This window comes from Eretmochelys imbricata, chromosome 23 (genome assembly GCF_965152235.1).
Source record: "Eretmochelys imbricata isolate rEreImb1 chromosome 23, rEreImb1.hap1, whole genome shotgun sequence".
Lineage (NCBI taxonomy): Eukaryota > Metazoa > Chordata > Testudines > Cheloniidae > Eretmochelys > Eretmochelys imbricata.
The window spans coordinates 16,368,241-16,388,816 of NC_135594.1; the positions used below are offsets into that span (position 1 = coordinate 16,368,241).

The window sequence follows — 20,576 nt, forward strand, 5'->3', positions numbered from 1 at the left end:
CTCATCCGGGGTCAACCGGAAATAACCGCCCACCCATGGGGAAACAACATCCGGGTCAATCGGAAGTCACGCGTAACCAAGGCAATAACTGCCCGGCCAAGCCCCTCGCTGTGGAAACAACAGCCCAGCCAACCGGAAATAGCCCCCCAACCGGTGAAAACACCCGGGTCAACCGGAAATTACCTTATTTACCGGGCAATTAACATCCGGGTCACCGGGAATTACTTCATTTACGGGGAATAACATCCGCGTCAACCGGAAATAGCCGCCCAACTGATGAAAACAACAACATCCGCCCGCAGCTCTAGGGACCCGGATGTTTCCTTCCCCCACCAGCTGGCGCTGGCCGAGATTCATCCCTCCCGAGCCCGGAGGGTCCCACCGCAAACCTCTGGTCCGAGCTCGGCCCTGAAGCGAGGCAGCCGGAGCAGGAGCAGCGGGCTTGGCGGGGACAGGCGGGTCTGCAACCACGGGGCCTCCTCCGCCCGCTCCTGTTCCCCAGCACCTTTCTGCCTGCTCCTGCCTCAGTTTCCCTCTGTGCCTTGCGTTGCTCCCCGCGGGGGGGTGTCAGGTGACCTAACTTCAGCGCTGGCTGAAACTGACCCGCGTCAACCCAGGAGCCCCCCGAGAGCAGGGAGCCCGGGCGGGGGGCAGGAGCTGGACCAAGGGCCGAGCGGGGGCCGGCTTGGGCGAGACACAGAGACCCGGGACGGCGGGAGAGACAAGGCCAGACATGGAGCCCGGGGTCGCTGCCCGCCGGGAGGGCTGGCGGGCGCCGGACCCCTTGTTTCGCTGTGCTGACCCCAGGGCCCCCGCGTGCGGGAACTGACCAACCCTGCCCGGTGTCCCTGCAAATCCTGGCCGAGGCCTCCGGCACCGTGCACGGCTGGCTCAGGGGGACTCCCAGGATGAAGCAGGAGGCCAGAGGCTCAGTCTCTCACAGGTGTTAGAGGCCCCGGCCGGCTGAGTGTAACCCTGGGGCTGGGGGTCTGGCCCGCTGATGGGGCTCCTCCAAGGGGCTGTTTCAAAGCTGGGGCTTAGAGCCGGTGTGGGGAATCTATGCCACAGCGCCCACCGGCTCCTTCCCAGAGCAATAGTTGCCTCCTGGGGTTCCCTGCGCCACGTGTTAAATCTCTGACCCTTGCCCCCTTCCCTGCGTTCATTCGCTGTCCCCCAGAGTCAGGTGTTTTACGGGCTCCACGGCCCGGGGCTTTCCTGCAGGGCAGGCGGAATCCCACCACGCCCAACCCAGTGAACATTGCATTGGAAATGGGGCCTTTCCCCTCTAGGGGGCGCCAGCTCCCTTCTGGTCCCAGGCAGGGGACTGGCTGGCTCAGGGGGGCAGGGAATGGAGCAGAGGGCCTTTCCCTTCTAGGGGGTGCTGGCAGGAGGCTGACTGGCTGGGGGGTGGGGGAATGGGACACCGGTTAATGAGTTGCACTGTACAATCCCATGTTAAGGGAAAAGGTATTTCCATTGATCCATTTGGAATTCGCCCCCTCTTGGAGAAGGTCCCACTCTCTCTTGTTCCCGGTCATTATTTTATCAGGGCCTCTCCATCTCCTCTCCAGAGCATCCCAGCCCAGGAGGGACCCTCGTGATCAACTGGTATGACCTCCTCCATAACACAGGGCATAAGACTTCGGGAGATGAGAAAGATGATTGGATCTCCGGTTAGGGGGATGATGGTTCTAGCAAGGAGGGTACTGGGATTACAAGACAGGGCCAAGCAGAGACACCTGCCTCCTCCCGCGCCAGTCTCATTCCTCCCAGAATCACCCCACATCCAAAGCCAAGGAGATGGCAAAACTAGAAAGACTCCTCACCCATTTAGGCCCCACTGGCGAGCTGCACAGTTCCCCTGCCTAGCTTGAGAATCCCATGTTGGGGCTGCAGCTGCTACCCCTGCTTTACCCATGGATCAGAGCAATGGGCCCAGCCAGCCCGGTACCCACCCCGGCCCAAAAGGTGCCCGTACTCCAGTCTCCACTGTGAGAAATGGTCAGTAAAGCAGCCGAATACAGTTGCAAGTCTGAGCCTTAATGGGGTCAATGCAGGGAACAGACACCCGCAGCCAGGTTCTCCCAAGCCCTAACCCCCCAGTCCTGGCAGCATGGCGCCACCCAGAGAGTGACAGCGACAGACAAGGGCAGCTGCTGGAAGGCAAAGGAATACATACATGTGTTTATTAAAACAAGCTGATTGGTTTTGTGACCAGAGGTGCTTGAGGTCCCAGCGTCCCTGACCCTGCAATCGGGAGGCAAAGGGGGTCCTTTTTGGGGGTACACAGAGACAGGATTGGAGCTTTGGTTATGGGAACATGGAGGGTGTGGTGGATAACAAGTCATAGGGAGCCAGATATCTCCCCGACCCTTGCTAGTGATCTCCTCCCCCCGCTCACCCGTCTCTGCCCACCAGGCCAGCTGGTAAAGCCGGCTTGGAGAAACTGGAATGTCGCTCACACGCTGGGAAAAGAGCCAAGACGTCCTGGCTCCCAGCGCCCCTGCTCTAGCCCACTAGACCCCACTCGCCTCCCAGAGCCAGGGAGAGAACCCAGGAGTCCTGGCTCCCAGCCCGCACTCTAGGCCACTAGACCCCACTTCCCTCCCAGAGCCAGGGAGAGAACCCAGGAGTCCTGCACACTCCAATCCCTGAGCATCGTTCATCCTTCAGCCCCCCCCGGGGCAGTTTTGTGCCAGATACCCCCACCCCTGGGTGGCAAGGGGCGGGTAAGAAGCATCAGTGTTTCTTGGCCTTGACAGCGTCCAACGCCCTCTGGGCAGCACTCAGGTGCCCCCAGGCGTCGAGAAGGAGGATGGAGGGGATGATGATCCACAGGGCGTTCATGAAGACGAAGTAGAACCAGAAGTAAAGCGGGTGCCACATCTCACTGTGGGCGAAGCCCTCCCGGTACTCGGTGTAGAAGTACAGGACGTCGCCATACAGCTGGCCTGGGGTGGGTGGGGAAGAAAGGTCAAGGGGTCAGATTGAGGAGAATCCAAGGGTCATGGCAAGATCAGGGAGCATCTGGGGTTCAGGCTAGGTCAAGATGAAGCTGATCTGCTGGAACTTTCAGGTCTCCTCCCAACAGCCCCATGGCCATTCCACAGCCTGGGAAAGAACCCAGGAGTCCTGGCTCCCAGCCCCTCCTGCTCTAACCACTGGACCCCACTCCCGTCCCCAAGCCAGGGAGGGGACCCAGGCATCCGGCTGCCTTACCCAGTGACACCACCAGCTGCAGGACATAGCGGTGGGGCTGGCGCTGCAGGAAAGCCAGCACGGTCCAGAGGCTCAGCGGCCCCCATGCCCAGGCGGTGATGGTCTCCATGCACACGGTGAAGTTATCCTCTCTGCAGACAGGGGAGAGAGGCACCAAAGGGTTAACCCGACTTCTAAGCCCGCCCCCACTTCCCATCCCTCCCAGCCAACCATGCCTCTCCGCTCACATCCTACTGGCCTCGGTTTCCCCAGCCGTACCACGAGGAGAATGGTCCTGCCTGGGTGTATTTAGACTGGAAGTTCTTTGGGGCCTCGATCTTGATGGGGGTGGGGTCTGTGTAACAGGCACAATGAGGGGGGTTCCATGCAGCACCCAGCATGACAAGGGCTGTGACCTCGCTCTGGGAAGGGCTGTGCAGGGATGGGGACCCCAATCTAGTAGCTGAGGGGGGGCCCTGCTCTCAGGGGTGGGTCCATGCAGCGCTTGGCGTGATAGGACAGTTTCTCTGGTCTCTGTCATCGGGGAAGTCGGACGTGCTGATCACAACAGCCCCTTCTGCCCTCCGAATCTATGAACCCACAAGCAGCGTGGCTGTGAAAAGGCCATGACACGATGCAGCAAACCCGGCTGATCTTTTGGGACCTGGGAAACTAAATTCCCAGGATGTCTGGGGGAGAAGCGGGTGGGGACAGCAAGACCGCCCCCGCCCCACAGACTCAGCCTTCAGAACTTTGCTCTGAGATCGGGGGGGGCGGGAAATTGGGGGTCCAATCTTTAGACTGACACCGCCCCAGGTTGGAGTTGCAGGCGGGGAGATCTCTGGTCAATTTACGTGTCGCTTCTTTGGCTGTTTTCTCCGCAGTGTTCTTGCCTTATGGCTGAAAGGTGTTTGCTTCCGAAGAGCTGCGTGTTCTTAGTCTCCGAGGAGAATGCAAGTAGCCCTGGTTACGTAGCCCCTCGTTTGCTGGGAATAATGCAACGAAGGCTCGGGGCGATCACCCGGAATTGGTCTCACTTCGACTTCGAGCCATCGGCCCGGGTTTGACCTTCCTCTGCTAGATCAAGCGCCTGTTATCAAATGTTTGTTCCCCGCGTAGATATGACCCGGATCAAATCACCCTTCAGCCGTCTCTTTGTTCAGCTCAATAGCTGGAGCTCCGGGAGTCTCTCATTCCTCAGGCAGGGTTTCTAATCCTTGAATCATTCTAATGGCACTTCTCCGACGCCTCCCCGATTGATCAATGTCCTTCTAGAGATGTGGCCACCAGAACAGGACGCCGAATCCCAGCAGCAGACGCACCAGGGCCAAATCCAGAGGGGAAAAATCTCCTCTATGCTCCACCTCACAATCCCTGTTTTGGCCCCAGCATTGCACCAGGAGCTCCCATTCAGCCAATTGTGCTCCATGACCTTCAAATCTTTGTCAAGACAGAGTCCCCCCCATCCTGTACGCATTACCTGTGTGCTTTGTTCCTGGAGGGATGCATTTGCATTTAGTGATATTAAACCACATATTGTTTGCTTGTGCCGAGCAAGCAGGCATATGTAATACCTGATGGTTTTTTTGAAGGCTGCATCCAATCCATTCCAAAATTTCCAGGTGGATTTTGGGCAGATGCTGGTGGATTGTGTGTGTGTGTGGGGGGGGGGGGTGGATAATCAGAAAAGGGGAAGTGGTGGGGAATGGGACACCCAAAAGCTAAAACTCACATGACGTATCGGCTGTCTCCTTTGGCGTACTCCTTCCCTGGAGGCGAAAACAAGGAGATTCAGCTGAAACGGTCACTCATTGGGTCAAAAAGCACTAATAGAATTAATAACGTTATGGGGCGGGAGTGGGGAGGAACGGGGGAAGGTTTCAAAGCAAGGGAGGAAATATTCTAAAATCCAGTCAGTTTTCACAAAGTTTTTGGGCTGGGAATTGAGAGAGAAAAATCCCAGCTACAAGCAGTGGAACCTATAGAGCTGTTTCCACAAGGATCCATAGTTCTCCCAGACATCCAATTTCACGGGACCCCATCCCTTCCCTCGGGAAGGGGATTCCCCCGGAGGGCAGGTAACCTGTCTAGCAGATTTCCTTTCCTCACATTACACGGGCAAATAGCTCCAGTGAGGGCTCCCCTCAGCTGGGCTAGAACCCAGGAGTCCAGACACCCAGCCTCCCCTGCTCTGACATACTAGATCCCACTCCCCTCCCAGAGCTGGGGATAGAACCCAGGAGTCCTGGCTCCCAGCCCCTCTGCTCTAACCACTAGACCCCACTCTCCTCTCAGAACTAAGGATCAAAACCAGGAGTCCTGGCTCCCAGCCCCAGTCTAACCCACCAGACTCCATCCCCCACCCAAAGAACCCAGGAGTCCTGGTTCCCAGGCCTTACACAGCTGGGAGAGGAAGGACTGGTCCCCAGGTATCTCTGTGTGGTAGAGGCTGAACCAGCCCTCAATCACGCCATGGATGAAGCCGCAGATGGCAAACCAACAGATGGCCAGGCGGCGCCCGGTCCTCATGGGCACCCCCGTCCAGCCCCGCCAGCCGGCGGCCAGCCAGGTGAGCGTCAGCAGGGCCGCCGAGGCGGAGAAGAGGAAGGACAGGCTGTGCCAGGTGGGGCGATCGTTGGGGACGTAGCGCCGGATCTCCAGGTCGCGGGGCCAGTAAGGGTGGGCGACGGCGAGGGGCTCGGCCTCCAGCCCCATGGCAGGCAAGACAGGGACTCCCACTGCAAAAGAGAAGAGGAATGGTGTCAGGAAGGGGATCCGGGGACTTTCCTCTCTAGGGGGCGCCGGCTCTGATCCGGACTGGCTTGAGGGGGGGGCAGCTCCACCCCCAGCTGGCCTGGGAACGGGGACCCCCGGGGGGGGGGCGCGTACGTCAGTGACGGCAGCCCCCTGCGTGCTCGCCCCGGCAGCCCCTCACCCGCTCTGCGCCTCCCGCCCAGGACCCGCCGCCGCTGGCCGCGCACTGAGCCCGGCGCCCGCCCAGGCGGCCACCCGCAGCTCTAAGCCCCGCCCCGCGACCAATGAGCGCGCACCTTGGCCGCGGCGGGCGGGCGGGGCCGCCTCCACCGATCGATCCGCCCTCCCGTTGGCCCGCGGGCCTTTTCTTCGCGGCCAATGGGAAGCCGGGGCGCTGGTGGGCGGGGCCGCGAGGGGCCCTCCCGAGGAGCGGATTGGCCCAGGAGCCGGCTGAGGCGATGTGGGCTCAGCAGGGGGCGGGGGTGGGGTAGCCATGGTAACAGGTGTCAGTCAGAGGCGAGATTTAAAGGGAGGAGGGCAGGGGCCGTATATGGGAGGGGCCTGGCCCAGGGGGCGGAACCTGAGCCCAGGGGGGGGGCCTGGGCCCAGAGGAGGGGGAGGGGCTAATATCCAGGAGGCGGAGATTGTGTCTCTCAGGGGCGGGGCCCATCTCTAAGGGGCGGGGTCTGTGCCCAGGTGTAGGGTCCAGTGTCTAGGGGGTGGGGCCTGTGCCCAGGGGGTGCTCAGCAGGGGAGGAGCCTGTGGCTGGAGGGTGGGGCTTATTCTCAAAGGCAAGGGTGAGCAGATGGTGAGGTCCACTCACAGGTGTCCTGGGTCCATGGGAGGGGCTTATACTCCCTGTGGGGGAGGGGCTTGCCCCCAGACGCGGGGCCTTAACCCAGCTGGGAGAGGGATTGCAGCTGTTCCCCAGCTCCCCTGCCCCAGAGGTGGCTGCATCTCAGCACCGGATGAGCCAGCCCCGTGTGGCGTTATGTGCGGCTGCTCCCGGGTTGCGCCCCAGAGGTGGCTGCATCTCAGAGCCAGGTGAGCCCTCCCCAGGCGGTGTTAGATGCAGCTGCTCCAAACCTTGTTTAACGCTAGCTAAGGGTCGGATCAGGGCAAACCACAAGGAGCAGGTTTCCCGGGTTCCTTTTGCCACCTTTCACAGGGCCCTCATTTCTCTGTGCTTCCTCGCCGACATAGGGCACTGCCCTGCCTCCCGGGATGAAGGTGTCAAGCGACTGTGAGGTGCTCAGATACTGAAGCAATGGGGGACAGAGAAGTACCTAAAACATAGACACCCCCCTCCCCCACCTCTAACCTACTAGCCTCACTCCCCTCCCAGAGCCAGGAAGAGAACCCAGGCGTCCTGGTTCCCAGAGCCGGGGACAGAACCCAGGAGTCCCGGCTCCGAGCCCCCTCCTCTCCTCCCAGCGCTGCAGCTAGAGGGCATCCATTGGCTGTCTTGATCGCCCGCCCCATCCCATCCCATCCGGCTCCCGATTGGCCGAGCCGAGCCGTCTCCCCTTCCCGTAGGAGGCTGCCCCGATCCTCCCCGCCCCCTAATTTAAAGGGGATTAGCACCCCCTCCTCCCCTCCCCCCACGGGAGAGCCGGACCGCGGGACGGGCCGCGCGGGGACAGACAGACCTGGAGGGAGAGACTCGCTGCAAAGGTACCTGGGCCCTGAGCGAGCCACAGCGGGAGGGAGGGGAGAGCAGGGAGCGCCCACTCCCCCCCCCCACATCTGGATCCAGCCACCAGTGCAGCTGTTTAGGGGAACCCCCCCTCATTCCCGCCACGTCTGGATGCAGGGGCCAGTGTAGCTGCAAAGGGGGAATCCCACCCCCGCCTCTGGCCACATCTGGATGTCAGTGCCAATCTCCCAGGCTTCTTACTTGGGGGGAGAGGGGAGTTATCACGACATGTTGCCCTGGGGGGGCTCGGGCCCCCAGCGTTCCTAGTTCTCAGGTGATGAGCATTCGACCCATTCAATACTGCCCCTGCTTCCCCCCTCCCCCTCCTTCCCCCCCGCACCTCCCTGTGGCCCAGCGGTGCCCCAGGCTGCGGGGTTGGCAGGCCGGATCAGGCCCTGTTGATCTATGTGAATCTTGGCAAATAGATAGATCAGTGTGCTAGGATTTGCGAAGATAGATAGGTGTATGGGGATGGATGGATGGATAGATAGACGCGTGTGCATGGGGCGGATGGAGAGATAGCTGGGTGCGTGTGGGGAGGGATGGACAGATGGATGGAACGACAGATGGGTATTTATGGAGATGGATGAATTGATAGAGGGGTGTGTAGGGGGATGGGTGGATAGGTACATAGGTAGGGGGTGGTGCAGGGTGGATGGATGGATAGAATCATTGTAATGTGAGGCTGGAAGGGATCTTGGGAAGTCACCAAGTCCAGCCCCCTGCACTGAGATAGGTCCATTCATCTAACCATCCACACACATGCATCCAACCATCCATCCACACACACATCCATTCATCCAACCATCCATCTAACCATCCATTCATCCAACCATCCATCTAACCATCCATTCATCCAACCATCCATCTAACCATCCACACACACATCCATCCATTCATCTAACCATCCATTCATCAACCATCCAGGACAGGACAAGGAGTAATGGTCTCAAGTTGCAGTGGGGGAGGTTTAGGTTGGATATTAGGAAAAACTTTTTCACTAGGAGGGTGGTGAAACACTGGTATGCGTTACCTAGGGAGGTGGTGGAATCCCCTTCCTTAGAAGTTTTTAAGGTCAGGCTTGACAAAGCCCTGGCTGGGCTGATTTAGTTGGGTTTGGTCCTGCTCTGGGCAGAGGGTTGGACTAGATGGCCTCCAGAGGTCCCTTCCAACTCTGTTATTCTATGATTCATCCATCCATCTAACCATTCACACGCACATCCATCCATTCATCTAACCATCCATGAAGCCAGCCAGCCAAACATCCCAATATGTCTGTTTCCACCCCCCTCCCCACTTCCCAACAGAGCTCCATGGGCTCTTTCTGCTCTATGTCCTCTCCAGCAGCTCCTACCCACCCCCACCCCTCCCTTCTCTTTCAGGCCCCGGCGATGGCCACGTTCACCCACCGGGAGTTCTACCAGCAGCTGCTGCAGGGCTGCATGATCCCCACTGCCCAGCAGGGGCTGGAGCAGATCTGGCTGTTGCTGCTTATCTGCCTGGCGTGCCGGCTGCTCTGGAGGCTGCGTAAGCAGGTGGCAGGGATGGATGGAGGATTGGAGGGAGGGATGGTGGTGGGAGAGAGAGTGGGTTGGGTGGAGGGAAGGTGGGATGCATGGAGGGTTGGATGGGTGCATAGGCGGAGGGTGGGTTGGGTGGATGGGTGGAAAGTTGATTGGCAGGATGGATAGAGGGTTAGTTGGGTGAGTGCATAGATGGAGGGTGGGTTGGAGGGATGGATGGAAGGTAGGTTGGTTGAGGGTTGGACGCATGGAGGGCTGGTTGGAAGGAGGGATGGATGGATGGTTGGTTGAGGGTTGGACACATGGAGGGCTGGATGGAGGGAGGGATGGATGGAAGGTGGGTTGGACGCATGGAGGGCTGGTTGGAGGGAGGGATGGAAGGTTGGTTGAGGGTTGGACTCATGGAGGGTTGGACGGATGGACTGTTGGATGGATGGAAGGGTCCCCACCACAACTCCTTCTAACCATGCCCCCGCTTCCCCCAGCTCTGCCCAGCTATGCCAAGCACCTCAGCACGGTCGGGGGGGGGTTCTACGCCCTCCACCACTTCTTCCAGCTGCAGATGGTCTGGGTGGTGCTGCTCAGCCTGCTTTGCTATCTGGTGCTCTTCCTGTGCCGGCACTCGGCCCACCGTGGGGTCTTCCTCTCCATCACTATCCTCATCTACCTCCTTATGGGGTGAGGCCCGGGTTGGAGGGAAGCTGGGCCCAGGAAGGGGGCACAGAGGGATTCTGGTCTACAAGGATCTTCTGGGTGGAGGTGGGTCCGTGGCGAGGGGGTGGAGGGGATGCCCGATCCATGGAGAGGGGAAGGCCGGACCCATGGGGGAGGTGGGATCCCTGAAGCCAGGTGGGACCGCAGCCGGGTCGAGTGCGTGGGAGGAGAACTGGGAAGACTAGGGGAAGGCAGCCCTGGGGGTGGGGGTGCAGCAATGTCTGGGGACGGGAGCCAGCCATTGGCTGGGGGGCTGGAGATCAGCTGATCTCACAGGGAGACCCCCACCCACCCCATTAGTTCCTCTCTCTGATACAGTCTCCGTCCTTCTCTCCGGCAGGGAGATGCACATGGTGGATACCGTGACCTGGCATAAAATGAGAGGTGAGAATCTGACCTGCCCCCACTGGGACTAGGACATGGGGCCTTTCCCCTCTGGGGGGCGCCGGCTGGCATCCAGCCCCAGGGCAGTGTGGGCTGGCTAGCGGAGGAGTGGGGTACCAGGACACCTGGGTTCTATCCCCAGCTCTGGGAGAGAAGTGGGGTCTAGTGGTTACAGCAGGGGGGGCTGGGAGCCAGGACTCCTGGGTTCTCTCCCCTGTAGTCCCAGGGTACCCCACCCCCAACCTGTTTCTCTCTCCGTGGCAGGGGCCCAGATGATTGTGGCGATGAAGGCCGTGTCCCTGGGCTTCGACCTGGACCGAGGGGAGCTCTTGGCCGTCCCCTCCCCTGTGGAGTTCATGGGCTACATCTACTTTGTGGGCACGGCCATCTTCGGGCCCTGGAGCCGCTTCCACAGCTATCTCCAGGCAGTGGAGAGCCGGGCCCTGGTGAGAGTCGGGGCCGGGGGGGAGGGGGGGAACAGCGCCCCTGGTGGGCACTGGCTCCCCTCTGGCCCCAGGGCGGGGACTGGCTGGCTCAGGGGGGCAGGGAATGGGGCCTGTCCCCTCTAGGGGCACTGGCTCCCCTCCGGCCCGAGGGTGGGGGACTGGCTGGCTGGCTCGGGTGGGGGGGAATGGGACACGCTGGCTAAGTGGCCCTTCACCCTGCAGAGCCTCCCCTGGCTGCGGAAGGTGTCCCGGAGCCTCCTCCTCTCCGTCATCTGCCTCCTTGTCTCCACCTGCGTCGCCCCCTACCTGTTCTCCTACTTCATCCCGCTCTACGGCTACCGGCAGCTCAGGAAGTGAGTGTGTGCGTCCCCTCCCCCACCCCCATTTCCCACCCTAGGGGACAGGGGTTAGGCCCCACGACCTCCTGCTCCCTCACACCAGCCTCTGGGTCCCCCCACCGCTGCTGCAGGATCCTCCCAGTGTCCTCGAGGCCCCAGCTGGGGAGAGAACCCCGGAGTCCTGGCTCTCAGCCCCCCCTGCTCTAACCACTAGACCTCACTCCTCCTTCAGTTTTCCACCAGTACCTTGATCCACATGTTGCCCCCTCCAATGCCCAGCATCACCCCTATGCCCCCAGTGAGCGGCACCCAGACCAGCGTCGGTCTCTGTCTCTCTCTCTGTTTCTCACTCCTTTCCCCTTCACTCTCTCTGCTCCCCTTCCTCGCCCGGGATCCCGCCGGCCTCAGGAGGAAGCGGAAGGCCAGGTAACGCCAGCCCTGGCCCACACCAGGTTGGGGGCTCGCTCGCGGGTCAAGCTGCGGCTCGGCAAATGGCTCACTCCGGGGCTGAGCCGTTCCGGGGCTCCTCTGAGCCGCGGCCCATCGGCCCACTCGCTCCGGGCTCGCTTGCGGCATGGTAGTGGAGCTTGCTCTGCAGCTCCGTGACTCGCTTGCCCTCTGGACTTGCCATCCTGCAGCTGGCTTGTTGCCGCAGCGGATTATTCCCACCCACCCCCCCCAGCACTGAGGTCCCGGATCTCTGGTCAGGCTTCACTGCCTGGCTGCCACGGCCCACAGCTGCCCTCGCTCGGAGGTCTGTGGTTCTCAGTGACTCAGGAATGGCTGGCCCCGTGGCTTCTCCCGTGGCTCAGTGGCTAGCTTCCTGAATCACTCACTGCGTGCCCCCGTGGCCGGCTCGCTCCCTGCATGGCACCCTGGTTCTCCACTTAACTCACTGACACCTGACAATTTCTCCTTGAATTTCCCTGGGGCTTGGCAATGAGGTGAGTGGGAGGCTGGCTGGGGTGGAAGCCGGCCAGAAGGGGTCTCTGAGATGGGTCCTGCCCCTCTCTGGGAGCAGGGTTCCCGTGGCCTGACCCCCACCGCCCCCGCCCCCGCAGGTGGCTCCGGGCCTACGAGAGTGCCATCTCCTTCCACTTCAGCAGCTACTTCGTGGGATTCCTCTCCGAGGCCACTGCCACATTGGCTGGGGCAGGATTCACTGAGGAGAAAGACAACCTCAAATGGTGAGTAGCGGGGGAGAGAACCCAGGCATCCGGGCTCCCATCCCCACCCCCACCCCACTCTAGCCACCAGACCCCATTATCTTTCCAGAGCTGGGGAGAGAACCCAGGCGTCCGGGCTCCCAGCCGCCCTCTTCCCCCACCCTAGACCCCATGCCCCTCCCAGAGCCAAGGAGAGAACCCAGAAGTCCTGGCTCCCAGCCCCCCCGCCCCGCTCTAACCACCAGACCCCACTCCCCTCCCAGGGCTGGGGAGAGAACCCAGGCGTCCTGACTGCTCGCTCGCTCTCTCCTGGCAGGGACCTGACGGTGTCCCGACCCTTGAATGTGGAGCTGCCCCGGTCGATGGTGGAAGTCGTCACCAGCTGGAACCTGCCCATGTCCAGTTGGCTCAACTCCTGTAAGGTCCACCAGGGGGCGCTGCGAGGAGCAGGGCAGGAGCTGGCTGTGGGGGGAGCTCCCAGCTACTCCAGCCCCAGCCTCTCCCAGCAGCTGTGGGGAGCAGGGGGAGGGGAGAAATCTCCTGGCTATTCCACCCCGATCTCTCCCAGCAGGGGGCGCTGTGGAGACTGGGGCAGTTTGGTAGATTTACGCTCGCCCCCCACCCCCTCCGTGTTTCCTTGCAGATGTCTTTAAGAACAGCCTGCAACTAGGGACTTTCTCTGCTGTCATTGTCACGTACGCTGCCAGCGCCCTCCTGCATGTAAGTTTTGGGGGGCTTGAGGAGAGGGGGCCCAATGGGGGAGCAGCCCCCCCCCCGGCTGGCCACTGGCTGATGTCTCCCCTCTCCTCCTCATCCCCAACCCCAGGGACTCAGCTTCCACCTGGCTGCCGTGCTGCTGTCTCTGGGATTCATCACCTACGTGGAGCATGGTAAGTTTCCCCGGTGCTTGGATGGGCCCTTGAAGAGCTGATGGCTGTGCGGCATATGCCCCGTAGTGCTCCCTGCCTGAGGGAGATTCTCCGGCTGCCTCTGGAGGGGTTGGGTGACGGCATGATCTGTGCAGGGAGCGGGGGGGGTGGGGGAGTAAATACACACACCCACGCAGAGCAGGCTTATCCCCCTCCTCCAGGGGGCAGCAGGGACACACACACACTGTGCAGTGCTGTGTGTCCTATGCCCCGTACTGTCACACATACACCAGGGGGATTCTCCCCAATCTCCAGAGCCAGTGTCCTGCTCTCACATCTGTCTCTTCTCCCAAGTCCTCCGGAAGCGCCTCTCTGTCATCTTTGATGCCTGCCTCCTCTCCAAGCGCTGCCCGCCCGGCTGTCCCCACCGCCATAACACGGTGAGCCCACAGCCCAAACACCTGGGTTCAATCCCCAGCTCTGGGAGGGGAGTGGGGTCTAGTGGGTTAGAGCAGGGGGGCTGGGAGCCAGGACTCCTGGGTTCTCTCCTTAGCCAGGAGGAGAGTGCAGGGTGACACGGGTCTCCCCGGGATGGGAAGGGAAGAACAGGGGGGTGGGTGTCTCTGAACTGGGGTCTTTCTCCCGCAGAATCTCTGGGTTCGGCTGCTGAACCTACTCTTCGGCGCGCTGGCTGTCTTCCATCTGGCCTACTTGGGCTCGCTCTTTGACATCGATGCTGACGACACCGTAGAGGAGCAGGTAGGGTAGAGTGATCTGACTGTACCTCGGTCATCAGCCGGACCAGGTCCCCTACCCTCCCGATGGCCGACTGTACCTCGGTCATCAGCCGGAAACAAGCCGACCCACCCTCCCGATGGCCGACTGTACCTCGGTCACCTCAGAAAACAAGCAGCCCTACCCTCCTGGGGTCCAACTGTATCTCGGTCACCCCCAAGAACAGGCATCCCAGCCTCCTGCTCTCTGATGGTGTCACTCACCCCAGGGAACAGGTATCCCTACTGTCCAGAGTTTTGACTCTACCTCAGTCCTTGCCTTGGTGGGATCTGGCTGTACCTTGTCACCACAGGGACAGGTGTTCCTACGCTCCTCACTTCCAGCTGTACCTGAGTCACGGTGGCCCAATCCACTGGGCTCCCGACTGTCCCCCATCACTCCAGGACACAGGTGTTCCCTCCCCAAACTGTAATGTCTCTCTCCGCCGCAGGGCTATGGCATGACCTACACCATCTATAAGTGGTCGGAGCTGAGCTGGGCCAGCCACTGGGTCACCTTCGGCTGCTGGGTCTTCTACCGCCTCATTGGCTGAGCTGGACTGGGACACAGAGACACCGGGAGGTGTGGGGGTGTCCTGGTGTGATCCGACTGCACCTCCCCCAGCCCCTACTGAGACCATCGGACACAACCTCAAGAGCTGGCAGCTTCAGCTGGGGCATCTGGCACCAGGGCATGGGCAGGAGGGGATGGGCATCAGGGACTGGGTGGGGGGCTAGCAGCCCCATGGGGAATCACAGTCCCTGTCCCCTGACCACTGGCCAGCCATTAACCCCTCCCTGCCTTGAAGTGAACTGGACAGCCAAGAACTCTGAGGGATCTGGATCCCACCACTGCCACCATCTTATAGGTGCAGAGAGAGGGAACAGACACCATAGAGAGTGACCTCTACCTGTGCATCTCCCCCACCGAAATAATATGACCTGGTCCTAGGAACTGGAGGACTGAGATCTCTATAGTTGATTCAGTCCCCACGGCTCCTCCTGTGTTATATTAGTGGAGGGAACAGACACCATAGAGAGCGACCTCTATTAGTGCATCCCCCCCACCTATGTAACATGTCCTGGTCCTCTCTAGGAACTGGGGAGGACCGAGATTTCTATGGTCAGTTTGGATCCCATCGCTCCCACCATGTTGTAGGAGCAGAGTGAGAGAACAAACACTGTGGAAAATGACCTCTGTCACTGCATCTGTTGCCCTGTCTGCCACACACACCCCATTCACCGTGCCCTGGTCCTCTCTAGGAATCGGAGGACTGAGATCTCTATGGTTGATTCCGATCCCACCCTGTTGTAGCAGCAGAGAGAAAAGACACACGCCAGCCCCCGCTCAGAACTGCTCCCCATGCAACGTCCCCTCTAGGACCTGCAAGACCAAGAACTCTGTGAGTTTATATGGCCCAAGTTACAGCTGCTACCCCCATCCCTCCCCACACCGACCCCCAAACCTGCCAAGGGTGGGGGGACAGGAAAGTACTGTACTTAGTTTAGAAAAAGGGATTTTTTAAAAGAAAACCCCCAAGTATTGGATTTGTTACCTGTAAAATAAATAATAAAAACAATGTAGACACAGAACCACTACTGCGTCCTGCTGGCTGGATTGCTTAATGAGCCATTCCCGCTTTAATAATAATGTGTTGTTAATCGATGGTGGGGCTTCTCACTTCCAACTCAAGCCTTGTGTACCCATTCATGCTTCATTGTTAATGACTTATTAATAATTTGCATTATCACCAGGATCAGGTCCCCTGTCACAGTGGGTGCGGCACGGACTGAGATTGGGGGCCTCCATTATGCCAGGTGCCACACAGACACCCCAACTGGGAGCGGAGCCCCATCACGCCAGGAGCTAGAGTAACCCGCTCGACCCCACTCCCCTCCCAGAGCTAGGGATGGAACCCAGGGGTCGTGAGCTCTCCATCTAGTGGCAGAGAGTTCCACAGGCCTCAGTCACCGAACCGTTCGCCGCTGCCCAGCAAGTGCAGGAATCCGGACTTGGACCCCGTTACCTGGCGCTCGCACCTGGGCTGGGTCAATGATTAATTAATATGGTGACTAACGAGGAAGGCTCCTTCCGGGGGAGGGAAGAGGCCAGGGGAAGCTGGAAACAGAGAATCAAGGACGCCGGGTGGTGTCTGAAGAGAGGGGAGCCGAGGGAGGGGAGGGCAGAAATGGCACGACCCCAAAACTGCACCCACCACAGCGGCCAGTTCCCCCTGTCCTCAGAGATCCTCCAAGGTGGGACCCAGGCGTCCGGGCACCCCGAGGACCAGAGTGGGGGGTAACATGCAGCCATGGGGGAGGGAATCAGGCCCGAATGGTGGGGGAGTCCCTGCGGGAGGGGAAGGGGTCAGCCTGGGTGGGCACTTGGGGGGAGCAGGAGCTCTGTCTGGCTCGGGCTCACCGCTCCCCCCTCTCTGCCTTCACCTTCTGCCCCACAGTGTTCCAAGCCCAGCTGTGGATCTTCCTCATTCCCACGGCCCTGGGCCTGGTGCAGCTGGGCCTGTTCCTGGAGCAGACGGGCTTCTTTCTACGCCGCCTGGGTGCCTCCCGCAGAACCACTCTCTCCCTCTGGATCCTGGGGGTCTACCCGGTAAGGCCAGAGAGAACCCAGGAGTCCTGGCTCCCAGCGCCCCCCCCCCCCAACCACTAGACCCCACTCCCCTGCCAGAGCCAGGGGGAGAACCCAGGAGTCCTGGCTCCCAGCCCCACCCTGCTCTAACCACGAGACCCCATCGCCTCCCAGAGCTGGGGATAGAACCCAGGTGTCCTGGCCCTGAGCCCCCCGCGCCCCCACCCTGCTCTAACCACTAGACCCCACTCCCTTCCCAGAGTTGGGGATAGAACCCAGGAGTCCTGGCTCCCAGCCCCACCCTGCTCTAACCACTAGACCCCACTCCCCTGACACTGTTCTCTGCTCCATCCCCAGGTGTTCAGCATCATGTCCCTTATTGGCATGTACATCCCCCGATCCTCCTTCGTCTGTAACTTTGTTGCTAACATGTGAGTGTCCTGGAAGCAGGGGGAGGGACTTAAGTTAAAGGGGAGGGGCATAATGAGGCAGCAATATATGCGGGCGTTCCCTGGCTGCCACACCCCAGAGGTGGCTGCACCTCAGCACCTGGCGAGCTGTCCCTGTGGGGTGTTATGTGCAGCTGTTCCCCAGCTGTCCCACCCCAGCATCAGCAGCATCTCAATGCCACCTTGCCCGCCCCGTCTCCGCAGCTACCACTCCATCACCCTGTGGAAATTCCTGGACTTGGTGACCGATTTCTTCGGGGGCTCGGCCCGCATGGTCCAGCGTCTGCGGGGTCAGCAGGTGGCCCCCAACCCCTTCCCTTGCTGCTGCTGCTGCTGTCTCCCCAACATTTCCACCAGCTGGTAAGTGCCCGACCCTGTTTGCCCTCCGCCCCCCAGCTAGGTGCCAGGTCGGTGCCCCAGGCAGCATTGCGAGCAGACGCCCGGCAGGTCCTTAGACCTCAGCAAGCCAAGCCGAGACCCCAGGGCCGGTGGGAGCCAGATAAAACCTGGCATCTCTGGCCCCGCATCCCCGCTGGGTTCCCATGCCCAGCTGGCCTCGGCACCCCCAGATGTGGGTCAGGGGTTCTTCTGTTGTTCCTAGGCATGTGTTTGACGTGCCAGCCCGCTAACCCGGAGCCACAATGGTCCCCTTTAGCGTGTGTCATCAGTCGACCTCCAGGCACCTTACAAAGGTAGAAACGACGGCTCCTCCTGGATTCCTTGGCTCTCTCCCGGTCTCTGTTTGAGATCCCCCGTTCAGCCCACCTTTCCCATGCTCTCTTCCAAACCTTCCCCCAACACCCCTGGCATACGGGACCCCCACTCTGCCGCCTCCCCCCTCGGAGAGATCAGCCCCTTTGCACCCAGTGAGGAGCCAGACAAAGCAAAGGGGAAACTGAGGCACGCCTAGGGTCCACCCACATTCCTACCTTCTCCATACGGAGCTGCGGCAAGGCTGGGACCACTCTCCCCAAGACCGGCACGGCAGCCCAAGGAGGAGATGGATCGTCTCAATCGCTCCCTTTTAAGATGTTCCGCTGTGCAAATAATTAAACAGTCATTGGAGCAGGGGGTCTGGCCGCTGGGTGTCCCGCCTCCCAGTGCCGTAACCACTAGGCCATACAGTCATTCTCGCTCTGGGGCCCTGTGATTAGTGGCTGAGTGGAGGAGGTGGATATGTCATCTAGGGAGTCCCCTTAGGCTGATCAACCCCATGTCCCACCCTCTCCCCATCTGCAAGGTCCAACCTACGCTGGATGACCCTGGCCGTGTACCAGCTGTCCCTCATCAGGACCATCCTCTTCTTCATCACGCTCACCCTCTGGACCGACGAGAAGTACGGCTACGGTGATGTGAGTCACTCTGGCCCCATGTCATCCCCTCCCCCTCACCGGCATGGGGTGGGCAGACCTCTCGGGGTAGAAGAGGTAACTCATCCACCAAGGGCAAGGAATGGTGGCACCCGCTTAGCAAGAGGTTGGGTGTTACGATGGACTGCAGGTTGGGTCAGGTCAAGTGTTACCCAAGGGCGTACATAGTATCGGGGCGTTGGGTTGAGGCTGGGTGTTACCCTTCAGCACTGGTTTGGGTTGAGGGTTACCCTAGGGCGTTGGACTGAGTTTGTTACACTTGGGCATTGGGGTGGGCCGGGCATTATCCTTGAGCATGTGATTGGGTTGAGGTTGGGCACTATCCTTGAGGAGGAGGTTAGGTTGGGCACTACCCTTGGGTGTTGGGTTGGGTGTTAGCCTTGCCCATCAGGTTGAGTTGACTTTGGGCATTACCCATCAGAGTTGGGTTGAGCGTTACCCCTGGGTGCTGGGCAGAGATTGGGCATTACCCTTAAGGTTGGGTTGATGTTACCCAGAGACCTTGGGATGGGTTGAACATTACCCTTGGGCATTGGATTAAGGATGGACTTTACCATTGGGTGTTGGGCATTACTCTTGGCCATGGGGTTGCGTTGAGGCTTACCCCAGGGCACTGGGCATTTCTCGGGGGGCACTGAGTTGGGCTGAGTACTATCCTTGGGTGCGAGATTGGGAAGAGCATTATCCTTGGGCATGGGGTGGGGTTGGATTGAGGTTTCTGTGTTACCTGGGGTGTAGGGTTGAGTTGAAGTTGGGCGTTACCCTTGGGCGTGAGGTTCAGTTGAGGTTGGGCGTTACCCTTGGGCATGGGGCTGGGCGTTACAGGGGGAGGTGGCCTGACAGACCACCCAGACCCATCTTCTGACCCATGGCCTCTCCCGCAGGTGAGCTACACCAACCCCAACTCCTACATCAACGCCATCATCAGTATCTCTACCTTGCTGTCCTTCTACGGCTACCTGCTCTTCTACAAGGCCACCAAGCCGGCCCTGGCTGGCTACAACCTGCGTTCCAAGTTCGTCTGCATCATCCTGGTCCTTGTTGTCTGCGGCCTACAGAACGGCATCCTGGAGACCATGGGGGCTCTGGGGGCCATTCCCTGCCAGCCTCCGCTCTCGGCTGATACCCGCTCCCAGAGTGAGTCCACCTACAGCAATCCCCCGGGGCGGCGCTAGGGGGCGCCGGGCTGTGGGGAGCAGGGTGGGGGCAAGGGGCACTCTCCCCTGGCAGTCAGTGCCGGGCACTAGGGGGCGCTGTTCTAACCTCGCCGTTCTCCCTTCCCAGTTATCTATTACTACTCCCTGGTGGTGGAGATGTTTCTCATCAGCCTCTTCGCCCATTACTGTTTCCGACGGGAGGAGCTCACCCCCGAGAGCCCCACCAGCACCAGGAACCAGGCCTCCCAGACGCAGGCGCCCCCTAGTGGCTCTGGGGAGGACAGCGCCTCCCTGACAGGCCTCAACCCCTGCTACTCCCCCGATGAGAGCCTCTGCCGAATCGAGCACACGCCGTTGGATCGCTTCCATTTCAGCCCCAGCTTCCCCCGACCCGGAGGGGGGCTGGGCCAGGGCTGGCCCGTTGGAACTCCCCCAGGGGCCCTCGAGATGGGAGAGCTGGGTACCGGGGTCCCTGTGAATGGGTCTCCCCCCAGGGAAACCAAAGCCCATCCCAACAGAGTTCACAACCACCCGTGCGCCCATGATGTCACCATGGTATAAGCAGGACCCCACCCCACGTGGGAGGGGGAGCAGGCAGAGGTGGAAAACAGATGGCATTGACCTGCGGAACTCCCTGCTATAGGATACTACAGGAGGCAACGCTTCCCAAGAAGATGGGAAGGGAACTGGTTGACCCCCAGAAAGAATGGGGATGAGGCAGGAGCTGGAGATCGAGTGCTAAGTGCTGTTGTATAATTGGGGTGATCTAGGGAACCCCTGCACTTACAGACAGTGGGGGATATGACACTGCTGTGTCACAGAAGGCCTCTCTGTCTGCCTCTCACGGCCGCTAAGTCTTTAAGCAGATACCTCCCCAGAGGACGCAGCGGATGTGCCACTCAGCGAACTAGAGCAGGAGAGGGGCACCTGTGTTATTTTTTGGGGTGTCTGCATTATGTCTTATTAATATCATGTCTGACCCCACTTCCCTGGCTGCATCTAGGGCAATCAAAGGAGGCTCAGAGTACGTAGACCACCAGCTCTTTGGAGCGGGGCCTGTCATTCTGTTCTGTGTTTGTACAGGGCCGCGGGGGATCAGGCCAGAGCTGGGGGCGCTCCATTAACGCACAAAATAAAGCAACCCCCCGG

General features: G+C 60.4%; 3 protein-coding genes and 1 long non-coding RNA gene across 4 annotated transcripts; 3 read left to right on the forward strand and 1 right to left on the reverse strand.

The window, feature by feature from the left end:
* Nucleotides 1-270: 270 nt before the first annotated feature.
* LOC144279181 (uncharacterized) lies at nt 271-4,771 on the forward strand. Its single transcript, XR_013348655.1, has 2 exons — nt 271-571; nt 4,083-4,771. It is a non-coding gene; the product is annotated as an uncharacterized LOC144279181 (long non-coding RNA).
* On the reverse strand, nt 2,158-6,198 carry EBP (EBP cholestenol delta-isomerase). Its single transcript, XM_077840644.1, has 5 exons — nt 6,134-6,198; nt 5,598-5,936; nt 4,931-4,967; nt 3,220-3,350; nt 2,158-2,951 (listed from the first exon to the last, which is right to left on the reverse strand). The coding sequence occupies exons 2-5, from the start codon at nt 5,911-5,913 to the stop codon at nt 2,740-2,742; spliced, it is 696 nt and encodes a 231-aa protein (XP_077696770.1). The 5' UTR covers nt 5,914-5,936; nt 6,134-6,198; the 3' UTR covers nt 2,158-2,739.
* Nucleotides 6,199-7,544: 1,346 nt separating this feature from the next.
* Nucleotides 7,545-15,383, forward strand: PORCN (porcupine O-acyltransferase). The gene is made up of 14 exons (XM_077840630.1): nt 7,545-7,626; nt 9,031-9,175; nt 9,657-9,849; nt 10,226-10,269; nt 10,534-10,715; nt 10,938-11,068; nt 11,462-11,479; nt 12,115-12,240; nt 12,536-12,636; nt 12,863-12,939; nt 13,046-13,109; nt 13,443-13,528; nt 13,737-13,847; nt 14,314-15,383. The coding sequence occupies exons 2-14, from the start codon at nt 9,040-9,042 to the stop codon at nt 14,413-14,415; spliced, it is 1,371 nt and encodes a 456-aa protein (XP_077696756.1). The 5' UTR covers nt 7,545-7,626; nt 9,031-9,039; the 3' UTR covers nt 14,416-15,383.
* Nucleotides 15,384-16,189: 806 nt separating this feature from the next.
* Nucleotides 16,190-20,547, forward strand: LOC144279156 (organic solute transporter subunit alpha-like). Its single transcript, XM_077840631.1, has 6 exons — nt 16,190-16,472; nt 16,809-16,882; nt 17,105-17,260; nt 18,141-18,252; nt 19,155-19,407; nt 19,555-20,547. The coding sequence occupies exons 1-6, from the start codon at nt 16,197-16,199 to the stop codon at nt 19,986-19,988; spliced, it is 1,305 nt and encodes a 434-aa protein (XP_077696757.1). The 5' UTR covers nt 16,190-16,196; the 3' UTR covers nt 19,989-20,547.
* The last annotated feature ends 29 nt before the right edge of the window (nt 20,548-20,576 follow it).

Excerpts from the sequence above, each read along its gene's own strand:
- EBP (XM_077840644.1), bottom strand. The coding sequence starts at position 5,913 with ATGGGGCTGGAGGCCGAGCCCCTCGCCGTCGCCCACCCTTACTGGCCC. Across the intron at positions 4,968-5,597 it reads GTCCTTCCTCTCCCAGCTGT|GGAAGGAGTACGCCAAAGGA; the intron begins GTAAGGCCTGGG and ends TTTCGCCTCCAG. Across the intron at positions 2,952-3,219 it reads GCAGCTGGTGGTGTCACTGG|GCCAGCTGTATGGCGACGTC; the intron begins GTAAGGCAGCCG and ends CACCCACCCCAG.
- PORCN (XM_077840630.1), top strand. The coding sequence starts at position 9,040 with ATGGCCACGTTCACCCACCGGGAGTTCTACCAGCAGCTGCTGCAGGGC. Across the intron at positions 10,270-10,533 it reads GACCTGGCATAAAATGAGAG|GGGCCCAGATGATTGTGGCG; the intron begins GTGAGAATCTGA and ends TCTCCGTGGCAG. Across the intron at positions 12,241-12,535 it reads GAGAAAGACAACCTCAAATG|GGACCTGACGGTGTCCCGAC; the intron begins GTGAGTAGCGGG and ends CTCTCCTGGCAG.
- LOC144279156 (XM_077840631.1), top strand. The coding sequence starts at position 16,197 with ATGGTGGGGGAGTCCCTGCGGGAGGGGAAGGGGTCAGCCTGGGTGGGC. Across the intron at positions 16,473-16,808 it reads GGATCCTGGGGGTCTACCCG|GTGTTCAGCATCATGTCCCT; the intron begins GTAAGGCCAGAG and ends CTCCATCCCCAG. Across the intron at positions 18,253-19,154 it reads AGAAGTACGGCTACGGTGAT|GTGAGCTACACCAACCCCAA; the intron begins GTGAGTCACTCT and ends CCTCTCCCGCAG.